We start from the raw sequence: 14,659 nt of genomic DNA, 5'->3' as shown, positions 1-14,659 counted from the left end.
AGACTTCCACCGACTGCTGTTCTGGAAAGTTCTGTTTCAGATCCCATTCCCACACCAGAGTATAGGAAAGCTAACTTTAATTAGTATAGAATAGGAAAGACGAAGTTAAAAAGGAGATAAGACCCTCTCATGAGGATCCTCTCAACAGGCTCTCTCAAAGTCAGTAAGTCTCGAATGGTAAGATTTATTGTAACAATAATGATTCCATATTATGCATAATTTTTAGAAGAAGAAAAAAATCTGCATTGGGAATGTGCGTATAGTCTTTAAGATATTGAAAATAATAAAAGTATGTGAATACTAAGCAAGAAGTACACTGTGTAGAAGCCATTCTCAGTCTATCCACGTCTCTTTTTTTTTCCTGCAAACCTAAGTAAAAAAATGAACATTCCATTATGTCCACCAGAGTATGGTGAGAAACTAAGGGTACCTGAATGTGAACAGTATCCCACAACTTCAAAGAATGTTGTATAGCAAGCAAAAGCCTCTGAGGGCTTATACAGTGTCCAAAAAGACCCACAATGGCCACTCAAAAAGAGCTAATAATACTTAATAATAAAAGGAACCACCAGCCTCCTAGAACAGTTCTGAAACCTTTTTTATTTTTAGTGACTCACAGTCTCACTTAATCACATATAAACTTTAATTTTTTTTTGGGGTTGCCCTAAGAGCGTACAGAAGGAGGGGTATTTATATAACAAAAAAAAGGTACAGGAGCTTTGGAAATCATCCTAATCGTGGTCATCCTAATAACATATATTCAACCCAAGAAAGAAAAACACAAATTTTGCCAATGACGGAGGACATGCAAGACAGTAGTCATATTTTACTAAATGAGTAGAGAATGTTCACTTTTAAAAGTAACTTTAAACTTATCTTAGTGAATTAGATGAAAATTCACAAAGAATACCGTTTGCAAGGAAAATTATATTAGGCAGGATTATGTCTTGCACATATTGGATAATTGAAGTCAGCACAACTTTGGCTCATTCACAATACATTCAATTTACAAAATGAAAATGTTACTTTGTAAGGAGGAAATCAACTTAGATTCTTTAAAAAAACCCTGTCATCAACTTAACATTAAATGCACAAAAAGTCACGTATTTAAAATTATTACTGTATTTGCAGTGTTGTTCTTTTCTATTACGTTTTGTACATGTACAATACTTTCTAGAACTTTTCTAGAAATATCCATATAACAGCCCCCTGATTTCGAGCACTTCATAGCCCTCTACTCTTGAACAGTGTCTAATAATTAATCCTTGCCAGGGGGTTTGCTGTTTGCGCTCCCTGCTGGACATAGTGTAGTTGCCTGTACTTATCCGCTATTGGGCCAGACTTCCACCAGTTGCTGTTCTGGAAAGTCCTGTTTCAGATCCCATTCCCACACTAGAGTATAGGAGAGCTAACTTTAATTAGAATAGCAAAAAAGAATATAAAAAGGAGAAAAGACCCTCTCATGAGGACCCTTTCAACAGGCATTCTCAAAGTCAGTAAGTCCCGAATGGTAAGATTTATTGTAACAATAATGATTCCATAATATGCATAATTCTTAGATGAAGAAAAAAAATTGCATTGGGAATGTGCCTACAGTCTTTAAGATATTGAAAAGAAAAAAGTATGTGGATACTAAGCAAGAAGTACACTGTGTAGAAGCCATTCTCAGCCTATCCACAGTCCTGCAAACCTAAGTAAAAAAATAGACATTCCATTATCTCCACCAGAGGATGGTGAGGCAAACTAAGGGTACCTGAATAGTGAACAAAGTCCCAAACCTTTAAAGAATGTTGTATAGGAAGCAAAAGCCTCTGAGGGCTTACAAAGTGTTCAAAAAGACCCATAAAGGCCCCTCAAAAAGAGCTAAAAATACTTAATATTAAAAGGAACCTCCAGCCTTCTAGAACAGTTCTGAAACCTTTTTTTTTTTTTAGTTACCCACATATAAACATTTAAAATTTTTTGAGGTTGCCCTAGGAGCGTACAGAGGGATGGGTATTTGGAGAACACAAAAAAGGTACAGGAGCTTTGGAAATCATCCTAATCGTGGTCATCCCAAAAACATATATTCAACCCAAGAAAGAAAAACACAAAGGTTGCCAATGATGGAGGACAGACTTGAACGCCCAAAAAATGTCAGAATATTTGGGCTCATAAAGTGCATGGAAGGAGAACTTAGGATGGACCCCCTAATTAGGGGAGTCTAGTGACCCAGTGACTGAGGACATTTGCTTGCAAGAGGTCTAAAGTGAAGGTAAAGACAAGAGATATTGAGAACTGAAGACTTTTACTCTATAACATGTAAGCCAGAAACGTGGGCAAACTGATGTGAGGTAGAGAGAGAAAAGGGGGAAGAATATAATGGAGAACTTACTGTCATGAGGATATCATAAGTGGAAAACCATTTTCCCTTTATTCTAGGTTATGATTTGCCAGTCTCTGGTGATTTGTGATGAAAGAGATGACATGGAAATATTTTTAAGAAAACATTGATGCCTTAAAACCAGGCTACAAGTCACTCAACCCAATCACTTATCTCTGGAGCACATGAGCTTTGCCCTATAGCAGAAGTGCGATCACAGTGATGGGCCTTAAAAATACTTTTAATGTTTTTAAATCTATGACCTGGTTACAATACCTCATTAAGCTAGTGATCCTGACATTAGAGCCTTAGGCTGCGTACACACATAAGACTTTTGTCGTTGGGAAGGACGTTTCACAATCCTTTCCAATGACAAAAGACTGAAAGATGCATGAATGGGTGCTGTACACACAGTGCTGTTTTGCTCTATTAAGGGGGGGGGGGGGGGGGGGATGACCAAGTGGAAGCGGGATAAAAACCTTGAAAACAATATTATTTAAAAAACAAAAACAACTTTGTAATAATGCCAATTGCTTTAACAAACTTAAAGTGCTCTAGTTAATGTTTCAGTCTATTTTTAAGATGGGATTCATTCCTGCATAAGTAAATGGCGTTTAATGTACCGGTGTACTTTTTATAATTATATAATTACCGTACCAGCACATAGCCCGCGTCAGAGATGACTGGCAGGTTGGAGACAATCTGAGGCTTTGCAATTTTTCAATTAATTTCTGTTAATGGGATATTATTTTGCGCAGACACATTGTAGTTATTAGCACAGTCAGGATACTTCTAGAGTAAACTATAATGACATTTTCTGAGGGTTTTGCCTGCATTCAATTAACTTTTTAAATATCAAGTCATAAAAGTGTCTCTGCTGTTTTTTTTTTTTTACCAAGTCCAATTGTGTGTGTGGATTCACAGGCTCTCGGATGAATGCTTTTATGCTGATTTCTTTCTTGGCTTCTAAATAGAATAATTTTAAATTTCTGCTGTTGAAGTAATTGTCCCCAAAAGAGTGCAGAAATATATAGTCAGCTATTAACATTACAGCAGTATCATTGTAAATTTCACTGCAAATGGGAAGCCTGCTTTATTCATCCACCTGTGTCTAGACAGGTCCTGACCTACACTTATTGTCTAGTAAACGTTGGATTTTAGTCTTTTGCCTTTTATTTCATTTTGCTTTGAAAAATTGGGTCTTATGTATGAAACTTTGGAAAAAAAGGCTCTAAATATACGTACACACGTCAGATGATTCTCGTCCAATAATCATTTAAGGGCTGATTGCGCGAGAATCTGTCGTGTGTACAGTGTTCGGCTGTCCTGACGGATCCACATACGATGGATGAGGAACGATCGTAATGAAAGTGAAGAGGAGAGTGCAGCGGAGTTCATCTCCATTGTTCTTCCCTCTCCTTTTTCCATAGAGCAGAATGGTGCTGTATGTACAGGGCTCATTTATGCATCGTGCAGTCTTGGAAAGAATCCCGAAAGATCCTTTCCAACAACAATTGTTGCATGTGTGTATGCAGCCTTAGGCATTTGAGTGAGAGACAGAATGGCTTTATACCAAGAACCTTTCTGCATATTAGAGACAATTCATAATAATTGATAATAATAAACAACTTTTTTGTTGTTTAAGGAAGTTGAGTTCTTTGTTTTCTTTTCTTGTTTATTTAATTTTTTCTTAATTTCTATGGGAAAATAGGCAGCCGCAAGTTATAACCAGGAAAATGCCCTCCTAATCTGTTAGAAATGCTTTGATATTGTTTTAGATAGATATGTCAAGATCATAAGACCATGAGATAACCATATGTGTTATTCTTCTGAAGGTGTTGCGTATTCAATCATATGAATTAGGTAATGGTAATTGAGTCTGTTAATAGTTTCAGAATGTGTTATCTTTGACATTATAGTGAACTTATTCTTTAGGTATGTTGGCCTATTTAATGAATGCAGTTCATAATTTTTAAGGTTGAAAAACTTCTGATTTAGATATTGTGTAATGACTTGTTTCTTTTTAAAGATTTCCCCAGTTGTATACAAAGTCCTCTGTTTCATAGTATGGTCAGATATAGCTGTGTATGTATGTAATCTTACTCATCTGTATAAGCCCTGTTGTATATAACCCAAGTCTTATTAAAACACTTTAGGCTTTATGTTATCCCAATGACAGTGAAAACCTAATAGTAATTGTAGCCCTTAGCGCTTGGAAAGCCCTCTGTTGTATAAAGGTGTTAATGTTACAGAAACCTGTGTGTATTGCATTTAATCTCTGATGCAGCTTACTTGAAACAACAAAAACTAATGTAGTTATATAAAGTTAGAAAAGAAACCTATAAAAAGCATAATTTTACAAAATTAAAAAAAATACTAATAAAAAATGAATATTTGTAACTGTAGATACTCATAGGGCTCTATTTATAAAACAAGTAACATTCCCTTAAACATACCCTCATCTGAATCAATTACTGCCATTGAAATAAATGGGCCCACGAGGGAATTATTCAGAGACTGTCTCATCCCCTGTTTTATGAATAGAGCTCATAATACTCATTGTAGGCATTTAATTGTGAGCTAACATAAAAAGGCTGATGAAATATCTAGGAATGCACTATGATATCTATTAATCATTATTCATTCTTTTTTGTTTTGGTTGCAAATATGATCTTTGATTAGCTGTATAAATAAATATTTGTATGTAAAAGAATTTTTTAGCATGCTGTTTATTGTAAATTGTTATACGTCCTCATTTTCTGTCTTTGTCTTACAGCCCTCATACTGGATGGCAAGATTACGAGGATGGTGTTCCCAAGATCCCCACCGCGTGTATTACAATAGAAGATGCTGAACTGATGGCTCGACTGGCGTCACGTGGTGTCAAAATAGTTGTGCAACTACAAATGGGAGCTGTCCAGCATCCTGATGCTGACTCCTTTAATACAGTGGCAGAGATCGTTGGGAGTAAATATCCAGAACAGGTATGTGATACAGAAGAAAATGGTTTTACATTGTTCCAATCAATATTTACAAGAATCATGTAACATCATTTAAACACATTGAAAGCCAAGCTCTAGTATTTAATTTTTTTTTTGCTGGACAGTATAGTTTTTGGGTAAAGTGATAAAGGGAAAGGACTTTTTTCTGTCAGTATTTCTTTAACATGATCTTACCCTTGCCGAAAACTTTTTGCTGTGGAAATACCTTGCTAAGCCAGAAAGGGGATATATTCAGTTTGTTAATTTATTTCTGTGTGCTGGTTAAGCCTGGGCCCAGATTGCATGGGAAGACTTACCTTCTATATGAGTCTAGATAAGCCTCCCCTATTAGGTGCCTGCAACTCAACACTGCTGTTACTTTGAAATGTTATAGGCCAGTTCAGGTTTACATTAACTTGCACTACAACAGATGAATGTGAATAGACTGTATTTAAAATGAGCTGAACTTTGAAAGCTGTGCCCCAACAAGACAGATGATTGACAAAAGACTAGTGACCAGTATTGCCCGGGATGCCCCTGCAGCTGATCTTTTCCCCATTACTGACCCACCAATCTACACTCTAGAGACTGTGGATCTGTGTGCAAGATAGTTCTCATGTCAGAGATGAATCTTTAAAGATTGCTGATCTAAAGATTGCTAGAAGAAAATGCATAAAGCTGCAGCAGTGGTGGAGGAAACACAGACCCACAGATGGATGACACAGAAGCAACTAGATCCATGCACTGCAGACCATGATGGTACAGCCTATGCTCCAGCAAGAAAAAGTCACAGGCACAATTTTTGTTGAAGGGCCCATACATTCGTAATTTATATTTTGATGTTTGGTAATCCCGCAAACCACGAAATAATATCTCTGAAAAAATATATTGGTAGGATTTCTGTGGAGAGTTAGCAAGTTTTCACCTTTTTGATCGTCATTATCAAGGGTCCCACTCTGCCTTAGACAGAGCTCCCAGGTAGACAATATACAATAAATGTGACACAGAGGCAGCATGATCCTTGCACTGCAGACCATCAGGTACAGCCATCCCTCCAGCAAGGAAAGTGAACTGCACAGTGGTGATTATTCACGCTTTAAAACTCAATAAACTAACATTTACATGCAGCAGTGCCTATCACACACCTATGAGGTTTAGGACACAATCCATATACCAGTAAGGCTAGTGCTTATTTTCAGGAGGAATTCAAGGCAACACGTTTTTTTTGTTTTCTAGTACTGCTCTACACCTACCACTATACACAATCAACATTTGTACATTTCCCCTTAATTTACATTTGCAGATCAGGTCCACATTAAATAGACTACAACACGTTAATGTTATTTGGTCTTATTAAAGATTAAAAGGTATGCTGCAAATGCACAAATATAAACAGGTTCCTCTAAATAAGTCCATGTGTTTATTTAACAAGCATCTCTACTTCTCACTTTGTTAGAATGTGTAAGTCTTGCTGTATTCAGTGACACAAATGACATTCTAAGATTGATGCTTCCAGAATGTCTTCACAAAGAGGATATGGATAACTGCAGTGTTCAGCATCAATGTACCTGTCAATTGCCCAATCCAGCACACACACAGGGTATTGTCATCAAACAAATTCTTAAGAAATTCTGACAACACAAGCAATAGAATTTCATGGAGAGCCATGATCTGGCTGGCATTGCTCTCTAGTCACACGGTGTACTTTGCTGGGATTGTGCTCTGTGAGAGCCATGTGTCATCTCTGATCTAAGTTTAATAACATCTGACAGGATCCGGCTAGAGTTCTTAGTTTTACTTTGGGGACATCTGGCAGAAAAACTGTACCATAGCATTAATGATAAGTGTGGACTGTCCTGCAGAGTTTAGGTTGTGCTTCATGTGTCCTTGAAAAAGATGAGCATTACAAACAGGAACAGCTCTATATTTATCTCAGCACATATACCGCTCTACTTATCAGGTCCAGAAATTCTGAGTCATTAGTTCAGCATCTGTGCTTTTTGTTCATAAACTTAGTTCAGACATCAATGTTTCCCTGTTGACAGACCATTCCTTTGCACAACAATTTTCCCTTGACAATGCATGGCTTGTAATGTGCCAACCTTTTTCCTTTGGTGTTCTATACTTTGGATTAAATGAGAGACAGTGTTAGGGCCATCAGTAACCGCCAGCAAGTTTCAGGGTTACTAGTAACGTCCACTATATTTCAATCAATGATAGTCCCCAGTAAGTGTCAGATCCATCAATGACCCCCACAAAGTGTCAGGGCCAACTGTACCCCAAGGCTCCAGTAATACCATGCAGCCAACAATATTCCCATGGGTACTCACCACCTAAGTGTTGCTGTTCTTGTGGATCCTGGGGACTTTTCCCTGAGGCATACTTGCTTTCTCTCCTACTTGGCTCTCTCCACCCTGTCTCTCCTTTTAGGTGGGGTCTTAGGTATGGGCCTCATTTGTGACCAATTAGATCTTTCTCTCCTCTACCCAGTGCCATGCCACCTTATCAAAATAGCGGATAAGTACAGGCAATCACACTTTGGCCAGCAGGGAGCGCAAACAGCAAAGCCCCTGGCAAGGGCTGGTTATAGGACACTGTCTAGGGAAAGAGGGCTATGAAGTGCTGGAAATCAGGGGGCTGGTATATGGATATTTCTAGAAAAGTTCCAGAAAGTTTTGTACATATACAACATGTAATAGAAATGAACAACACTGCAAATAATCATTTTGAATACGTGACTTTTTGTGCATTTAATGTTAAGTTGGTGACAGGGGCTTTTTAAAGAATCTAAGGTAATTTCCTTCTTAAAAAGTAAACTTTTCATTTTGTAATTTGAATGTATTGTGAATGAGCCAAAGTTGTGCTGACTTCAATTATCCAATTATGTCCAACACATAATCCTGCTTATTTTACTTTTCCTTGCAAATGGTATTCTTTGTGAATTTTTATCTAATTCACTAACATAAGTTTAAAGTTACTTTTAAAAGTGAACATTCTCTACACCTTTAGTGAAATATGACTACTGTCTTGCAAAAGATGTTCTTTGGACAATGCAATCAAAAAAAGGAAAAAAGATATAAGAAAAGTGATAGTATTACAAGTTTTACTATGAGTAAAGTGTACATGTTTTATTCTTTACAGTGTCCATTTATAATTATACTAAAATTATATTTTCAATATAAAGTGTGCCAAGGTAATTTACAAATGTCATGTAGGTAAAAAAATGGAAGAAACATTTTTAAATATTAATGATAAAAAGAAAAGAACAATAAAAGAAAAAAAAAAGAAAAGCAGAGAGCAGGAATATTGTACTTAAGTTAATGACCAGTGATACATTTTATTTAATTTTTTTGTTTTTTACTTGCAAGGTCACTATAGTCATATGCATATCATAGTTCACTTATTTGCTCTTTACATGAATTGAACAAACTAACAAAGCTGAGTATGCAGGCAATAGTGCCTGGGGAACAGCGAAAGAGATACGTCCTTGGAAGTGTTGAATTTTTTGTAGGCCATATTTCCTATGCCCAGGGTGCGGAACTGGCTGTACTTGTTTCAGTCTGCATAACTGACTTGCAGTTGTGGACTATATTACTACTCCTGTATAAACAATACCTGAAATCTTAAAGTAAAAACAGAAGAAATCAATGGGGGCAGGGGGAGGAGAGACATGCTACCTACATGGCTTATTATATGCCAGTAATTCCCCCAAGGTTCACATCCTCCTTGCTTTTAGGTCCTATTTAAAGCCAACTGTATTTTGTTGTTAAGTATGTTCTGATGTTTAAATATTTGTTCTAGGGTAACCTCATTTCTGAACATTTTTAAACTTAATGATAGAATACTTGCCTTTAAGAAGTTATAATAAGTTCTTGGTTGGTAAGAATTTTATTTGGACTTTTCAAAAATATTTTTTTATTTTAAATGCCTAATATGGTGCCAACGAAAAATGATGATTTGGTATAATATTACAGGGTGAATATAAGCTAGGGGATGTGCAGGAGAAGAAAGTACATTGTAGAGATGCTTTCCTTGATACTACTAATCCACTGTTTGAAGATGGCTTTCTAAGTCATCAGGCAGGAGCCAGCAGACAGTTGGCCATCCCAGTACAGCAATTAAGCAGGGAGAAGGGAAAAGGTGAACAGTAAGTTGTGCAAACTAGCTTGTTTTTTAAGATACATTTAACATGTTAAATTCATGGTATCTTTTTCAGGACTTTGGAACCTTAACAGTGTTTAGTTTAATATCCATTTGAGTTTATTAATGTAGTTAATGTATTTTTCAAGATATATTGAAAGAAAACAAAGCAGAAAATGAAAAAAATATTTTGAGAACCCTCTACAACTATATCGCCAAATCCAATTTTGGCAAATTTGTAAAAAATAATAACAAATTCCAGTCCCAGCTTCTTGTTTGCAATACTTTCAGCTGCTAATCCTGGTTCCTCTTCTACCAGATTTTCTGGGTGATCTTCTTGTGAGCCCAGGGCATCAATCCATTTCTGGCCTTGCAGGATAATGTAGTAGTGAGCGGCGCTTCTCTTGGCAGCATCCAGAATCTACCCACTGCTGGATGAAGAGACTACGTGACATGGCAGGAATGGGGACATATGGGGGGAGATGGTAGTTGAGGTTTAAATTGGGTAGAGAAAAATGAGGTTATTGACCCAGATGCCAGGGCTTTGTAAATCTCAGGATTGAAAAAACAGAATTACATTTGTTTTTCAGTAGTGTAGTTGTTTACCGGGAGTTCAGACATTTTTTAAATTGTTAGATGGAATAACTTATTGGATGGCAGAACTGAATAAGGAATGGAAAATAAACACTACATCAATAATAGCTAAAATGTTGTTAATGGGATTGAATGTATAACATACTGTATATGTATAAAATACTGTATATGAATGTATAACACAAATACTTTTTTTCTTACAAACTGTAAAAATTATAGGGATATCATCCTGTAAATACCCTCTCATTTTTTCTTGCTTATCCCATCCTAGAAGCATTAAAAAAATTTATTACAGGGACTACAGATCTCTCTGTGCTTCTAAAATCGAGAAAAGGGATTCAAAATGCTGCCCTTCATCACTTTCTTTAGACACAAGGTGCCTCGCTGGTCTACCTATGTACCTATGCTTGTTCCTTTCTTCAGACAATGGGGACAGCCCTTTTGCCAACTACCAGGCCTGTGGGTGGATCCATGTTCATTTTTGACTTGTATTGAGGAGGGTTAACAGTGGTAACAATGCAAATAACCCTAATTCTCAGGGTACTTAACCATGCAGAACCATGGTACTTTGCTGCTAAAGTGACAGTACTACAGCAATTTCACTACGGGGGATTTAGTGTTGTCAAACTATAGGAAGGCCTCCTTAATGGCTGGTGGGTAAATTCAGGTTACACTGAGTTTGTGGTGATGCTTTTTCTTTATTGTCCAAAGTATGACTGCATAATGTTTTTTGGAATAGACAAAAGAAAGAAACCAGAAAAAAGACAAACTTAAATGTACATCAGAGGTTGTGATAGGCTAAATTAGGACAGGGCATAATTATTTTCCAGGGTTTGAAGTTTGTTTATATGTTCAGGTATTTAAAAAGGACCTAAACTGGAAAAAAAAACACCATCAGGTAGTACTATTTGTCAAAAAACTAACTCTCCGGCTACTGGTGGCTTTTAATTTGACCTCTATACTATATGGCGCATGCACCATGTGGGTTAGAGCTTGGCTCGTCAGGGATAATGCAACCATGTGAGATGCCAGAGATAATGCAGATCCTGTTCATGTGCAGGGCATATATCATCCAATCAGAAAAGAGGATCAATGTTTTCACAGAAGTCGGTTGTGGAATCAGTGGTAAAGATGGTGCCTTCCATAATTAGGCCAGCCATGGCCTAAGTATGTTGTGCATACCTGCTGATTATGGCAGAAGTCCACCACCTTCCAATGAGTTTAGTCCATTTTAAGGTGGAACTATAATTCAAATCCACCAATTGTTGACAACTATTCATGTAGTGTGAATGGGTCTCTTGATTACCTACATATTTAATGCGTCTGGTGGCCATGAAGTCAAATGAGCTTATACTGATGCTTCAAATGTCAAAAATTTGGCCATTCATGGGTCAGAAATGAATTTTGCATCATAGCCAGTATGTGTGAAGACAGAAGGCAGACATGCTTGTATAAAATAATAAAGCAAAAAACACAAAACTTAATGTCCATACAACATCATAGAAGACAAGCTGATCAGTAACTACAATTAAATGATGTTTCTTATGTCCGTAATAAACCTCCATATCAGTTCTATGTAATAATTTATTATATGCTGTTTAAAATCCAGGTTTCACTTTTTAAATTTTAAAAAAATATATATCTGAGGTAAGCCATGTTTATTTCCCATGAAAAACATGATGTGGTTCTGTCTGATTAGCGCAGGCCACTGATTGTGAATTACTCTTCCTTTAATTTGAATCCTGTTAAGAGATCTCCGTAAGTAGGCTTTCATTTTACAAAAATGTAGTGTGCACGGTCTGATATAAGTCCTTTTATGACGTTATATTCTAACAATATGAAACAGAAAGTAATTGTTTAAATTACATAAAATTCTTCCAGCTAGAAAATATAATACTAGCAAATCACGATGAGCACTCACTGTAAATATCACAGGTTTACTTAGAAAAGTGCACCTATAGCAATTGTAAAGATCATGATATAAATATAAGAAAACATTCTTCAAGGACAAGAATAAAAGCTTTTGAATTCACATTTCCTTCTAAATTGCCCAGGGCATGATTACATCCATTGCAGTCCAACTTATCTTTGTGGCCTGGGGGGTGAGAACTCTTACTGTAGTAGCTTCATAGTGAAATCACCAGGGTGGAGCTCCTCAATAACCTCACCTAGGTACAAATAGCTCCAGATCAGTTCATTGGAAACACTGTCCTTATTTTTGACCAGTTTAATTAAATCGCTATTGAACCATTAGTTAAAGCAGAACTAAATATTTTAATGCTCAACTGTTTCTGTTTCGTCACAGGACACTGCTATTGTCTTTCTTTTTCCCTCCCTAATTGTTCAGCCAATGTTCAGCTATCTTGATAGGTGACGTGGTTGACAGGCTGACGTGCTTGTGAGTGTGCGGGGATTTATTAAGTCCTGACAACTGCAGGGGCAGCTGGGATTGACAGATATCCTATCAACCAGGATTCTGTGGGCCGATCAGGCAGGTAAGAATGCTCATTGCAGAAGGGACATCCCCTGTCCTTTTCTGCAAAAAAAAAAACCCCTGCCCGATCACAAATTTTTTAAGTGGAACTTAAGGTCTGCTTTAAAATAAGGTGAATACACTTCCAAAGTGAATCAAAAATGGTAACTTTTTAAAGCAGCCACGACCTAAGTAGAAAAGTCTGTCCTAGTAGAACCTAGTGGAGTGAGATCCTTTCTCCCCGTGTGTGGAAACAATAGTCTCATTGCACAGACCTGACACAACTCTACTCAGTCAGACCTTTCGCTCTGCAATCCACAAAGTTTATGCTCTTCAAGGATTGGGGAAATCTCCAGCTTTGTCTTAGCAGGGGATATGGAGAAAGATCACTGCGTCCCTGCAGGCAAAGAAACCCAATGGGACCTGCAGTCTTCAACACAGCACACTGCAGCCCCCATTTATTCTCTATGGGGCTGCTGCAGGAAGCAGTTTCATGCAGCGTCCTGGCATGAGGAAGCCGTAAACGCACTGTAACCTCATGGCCAGTGTAAGCCTGATTTTGATGGTCCTGTGTCCACATGTTTGGCCACATAGTGCATACATTTATTAAATATTCACAGAATTAATTAAAAAAAATATTTACACACATGGATAATATTTATTTTAAGCTTATCCATTTCATAATTAAATTATAATACATTGAATTAAATATTTGTGCTAGAAAAGCCCACCTGTTTAGCCCATGACGTGACCCATTATTCTCGAGGTAACATTTCTCCAGCACTTTTCTGACAATCTATTAGAGAACACTGAAGATGTGATGTGGACACGCTGGTCTTCACACTCTCTGTTCCTCTTTTCTTTAACCGCATGTGTGATGGAAGTGAACGAGGCAGCCTTCACAAACTTTTATTTGACAATGTCCTCAAAGCTCAAAGCACTGCATTTCTCAACCTACATATACTAATCTCTATTGAAGGCTTCCATTTTAAAGCTGTTTTTAGCAGAACAAAGAAGTCAAGCATCACAGATCATTTGAAAGGATTTATGCTTTTTTTTCCAGGCTACTCTTTTATATGATTTTTTTTCTCCGTTTTGATACACAGCTCTGTCATGCATCCCTCTAGGATGTTTTTCATGCACTTTCCTTTGCCTTTTTTTTTTTCCTCCCTGTATGAAGATGGCATTTACATCCTTCTGAAAAATATGCACAGTTGGGTGTAGGTCATCGGGGGACATTTCATTACACTGCAAAACTTTTTATCTTACTCTTAAAAAAAATATTAGAAGTTTGCTCAGCCATGCAACTTTGCTTTGAAATGCTTATATGTTTACGCTGATGGACAGAATCAAAGCGACTAGATCTTTATTGGTCTTGGGTCAAAAAAAGCAAGCCCATCGGTAATTTTTTTTTTTTGAGTGATGGAAAGTCTTATTCAGAACACTTCCTGGGAACCCAGGCATGAACACACATCTGAGGGTACATGCTCATTTTTGTCCAGGCTCACAATAGTGCTGTATAGAATATTGCTCACTCATCATTATCCAATCATTGCTGTGTGTAGTAACTAACAAACTCAAACTCTCCACTAGCGGAGAGAAGAAGAGGAGTTCGCCTGTTGCATTATCAAAGAAAAAATAAATTATATTGGGAGAATGGATTGTGGGACATGTTGGGGCTGTGGCATTGAACCTGTTACTTTTGTCAATGCTGGAAAAGCAGCAGTTTTTTTTATTATTATTATGTTGTATTTATATAGTGCCAACATATTACGCAGTGCTTTACAATGTCCATAGTCATGTCACTAACTGTCCCTCAAAGGGGCTCACAATCTAATGTCCTTACCATAGTCATATGTCATTGGGTAAAGGCTAATTTGGGGGGAAATCAATTAACCTAACGGCATGTTTTTGGGAAGCGGGAGGAAACCCATGCAAACACAATAGGAACATGTCAACTCCATACAGATAGTGTCTTGGCCGAGACTTCAACCTGTGACCTAGACCTGCAAAGGCCAAAGTGCTAACCTTTGAGCCATTGTGTTTACAAAAATCCTCTTTTCAGAAAAGGATGGATATACCAAATTTTATATTCACTCCACACTTCCT

The 14,659-nt window shown here is 37.2% G+C and overlaps 1 protein-coding gene across 2 annotated transcripts in view; it reads left to right on the top strand.

Moving 5' to 3' along the window:
- Nucleotides 1-14,659, top strand: part of CPQ (carboxypeptidase Q) — a 247,584-nt gene that overhangs the window by 92,903 nt on the left and 140,022 nt on the right. For both annotated transcript variants that reach the window (XM_072410864.1, XM_072410865.1), the window contains exon 4: nt 5,139-5,346. In XM_072410864.1, coding sequence (XP_072266965.1) covers nt 5,139-5,346 — 208 coding nt within the window. The remainder of the gene's footprint in view (nt 1-5,138; nt 5,347-14,659) is intronic.

Source organism: Pyxicephalus adspersus, chromosome 5, assembly GCF_032062135.1.
Source record: "Pyxicephalus adspersus chromosome 5, UCB_Pads_2.0, whole genome shotgun sequence".
In the NCBI taxonomy this organism is placed as follows: domain Eukaryota; kingdom Metazoa; phylum Chordata; class Amphibia; order Anura; family Pyxicephalidae; genus Pyxicephalus; species Pyxicephalus adspersus.
The sequence above is the reverse complement of the archived record's forward strand: the minus strand, read 5'-3'. Positions and strand labels throughout refer to the sequence as shown.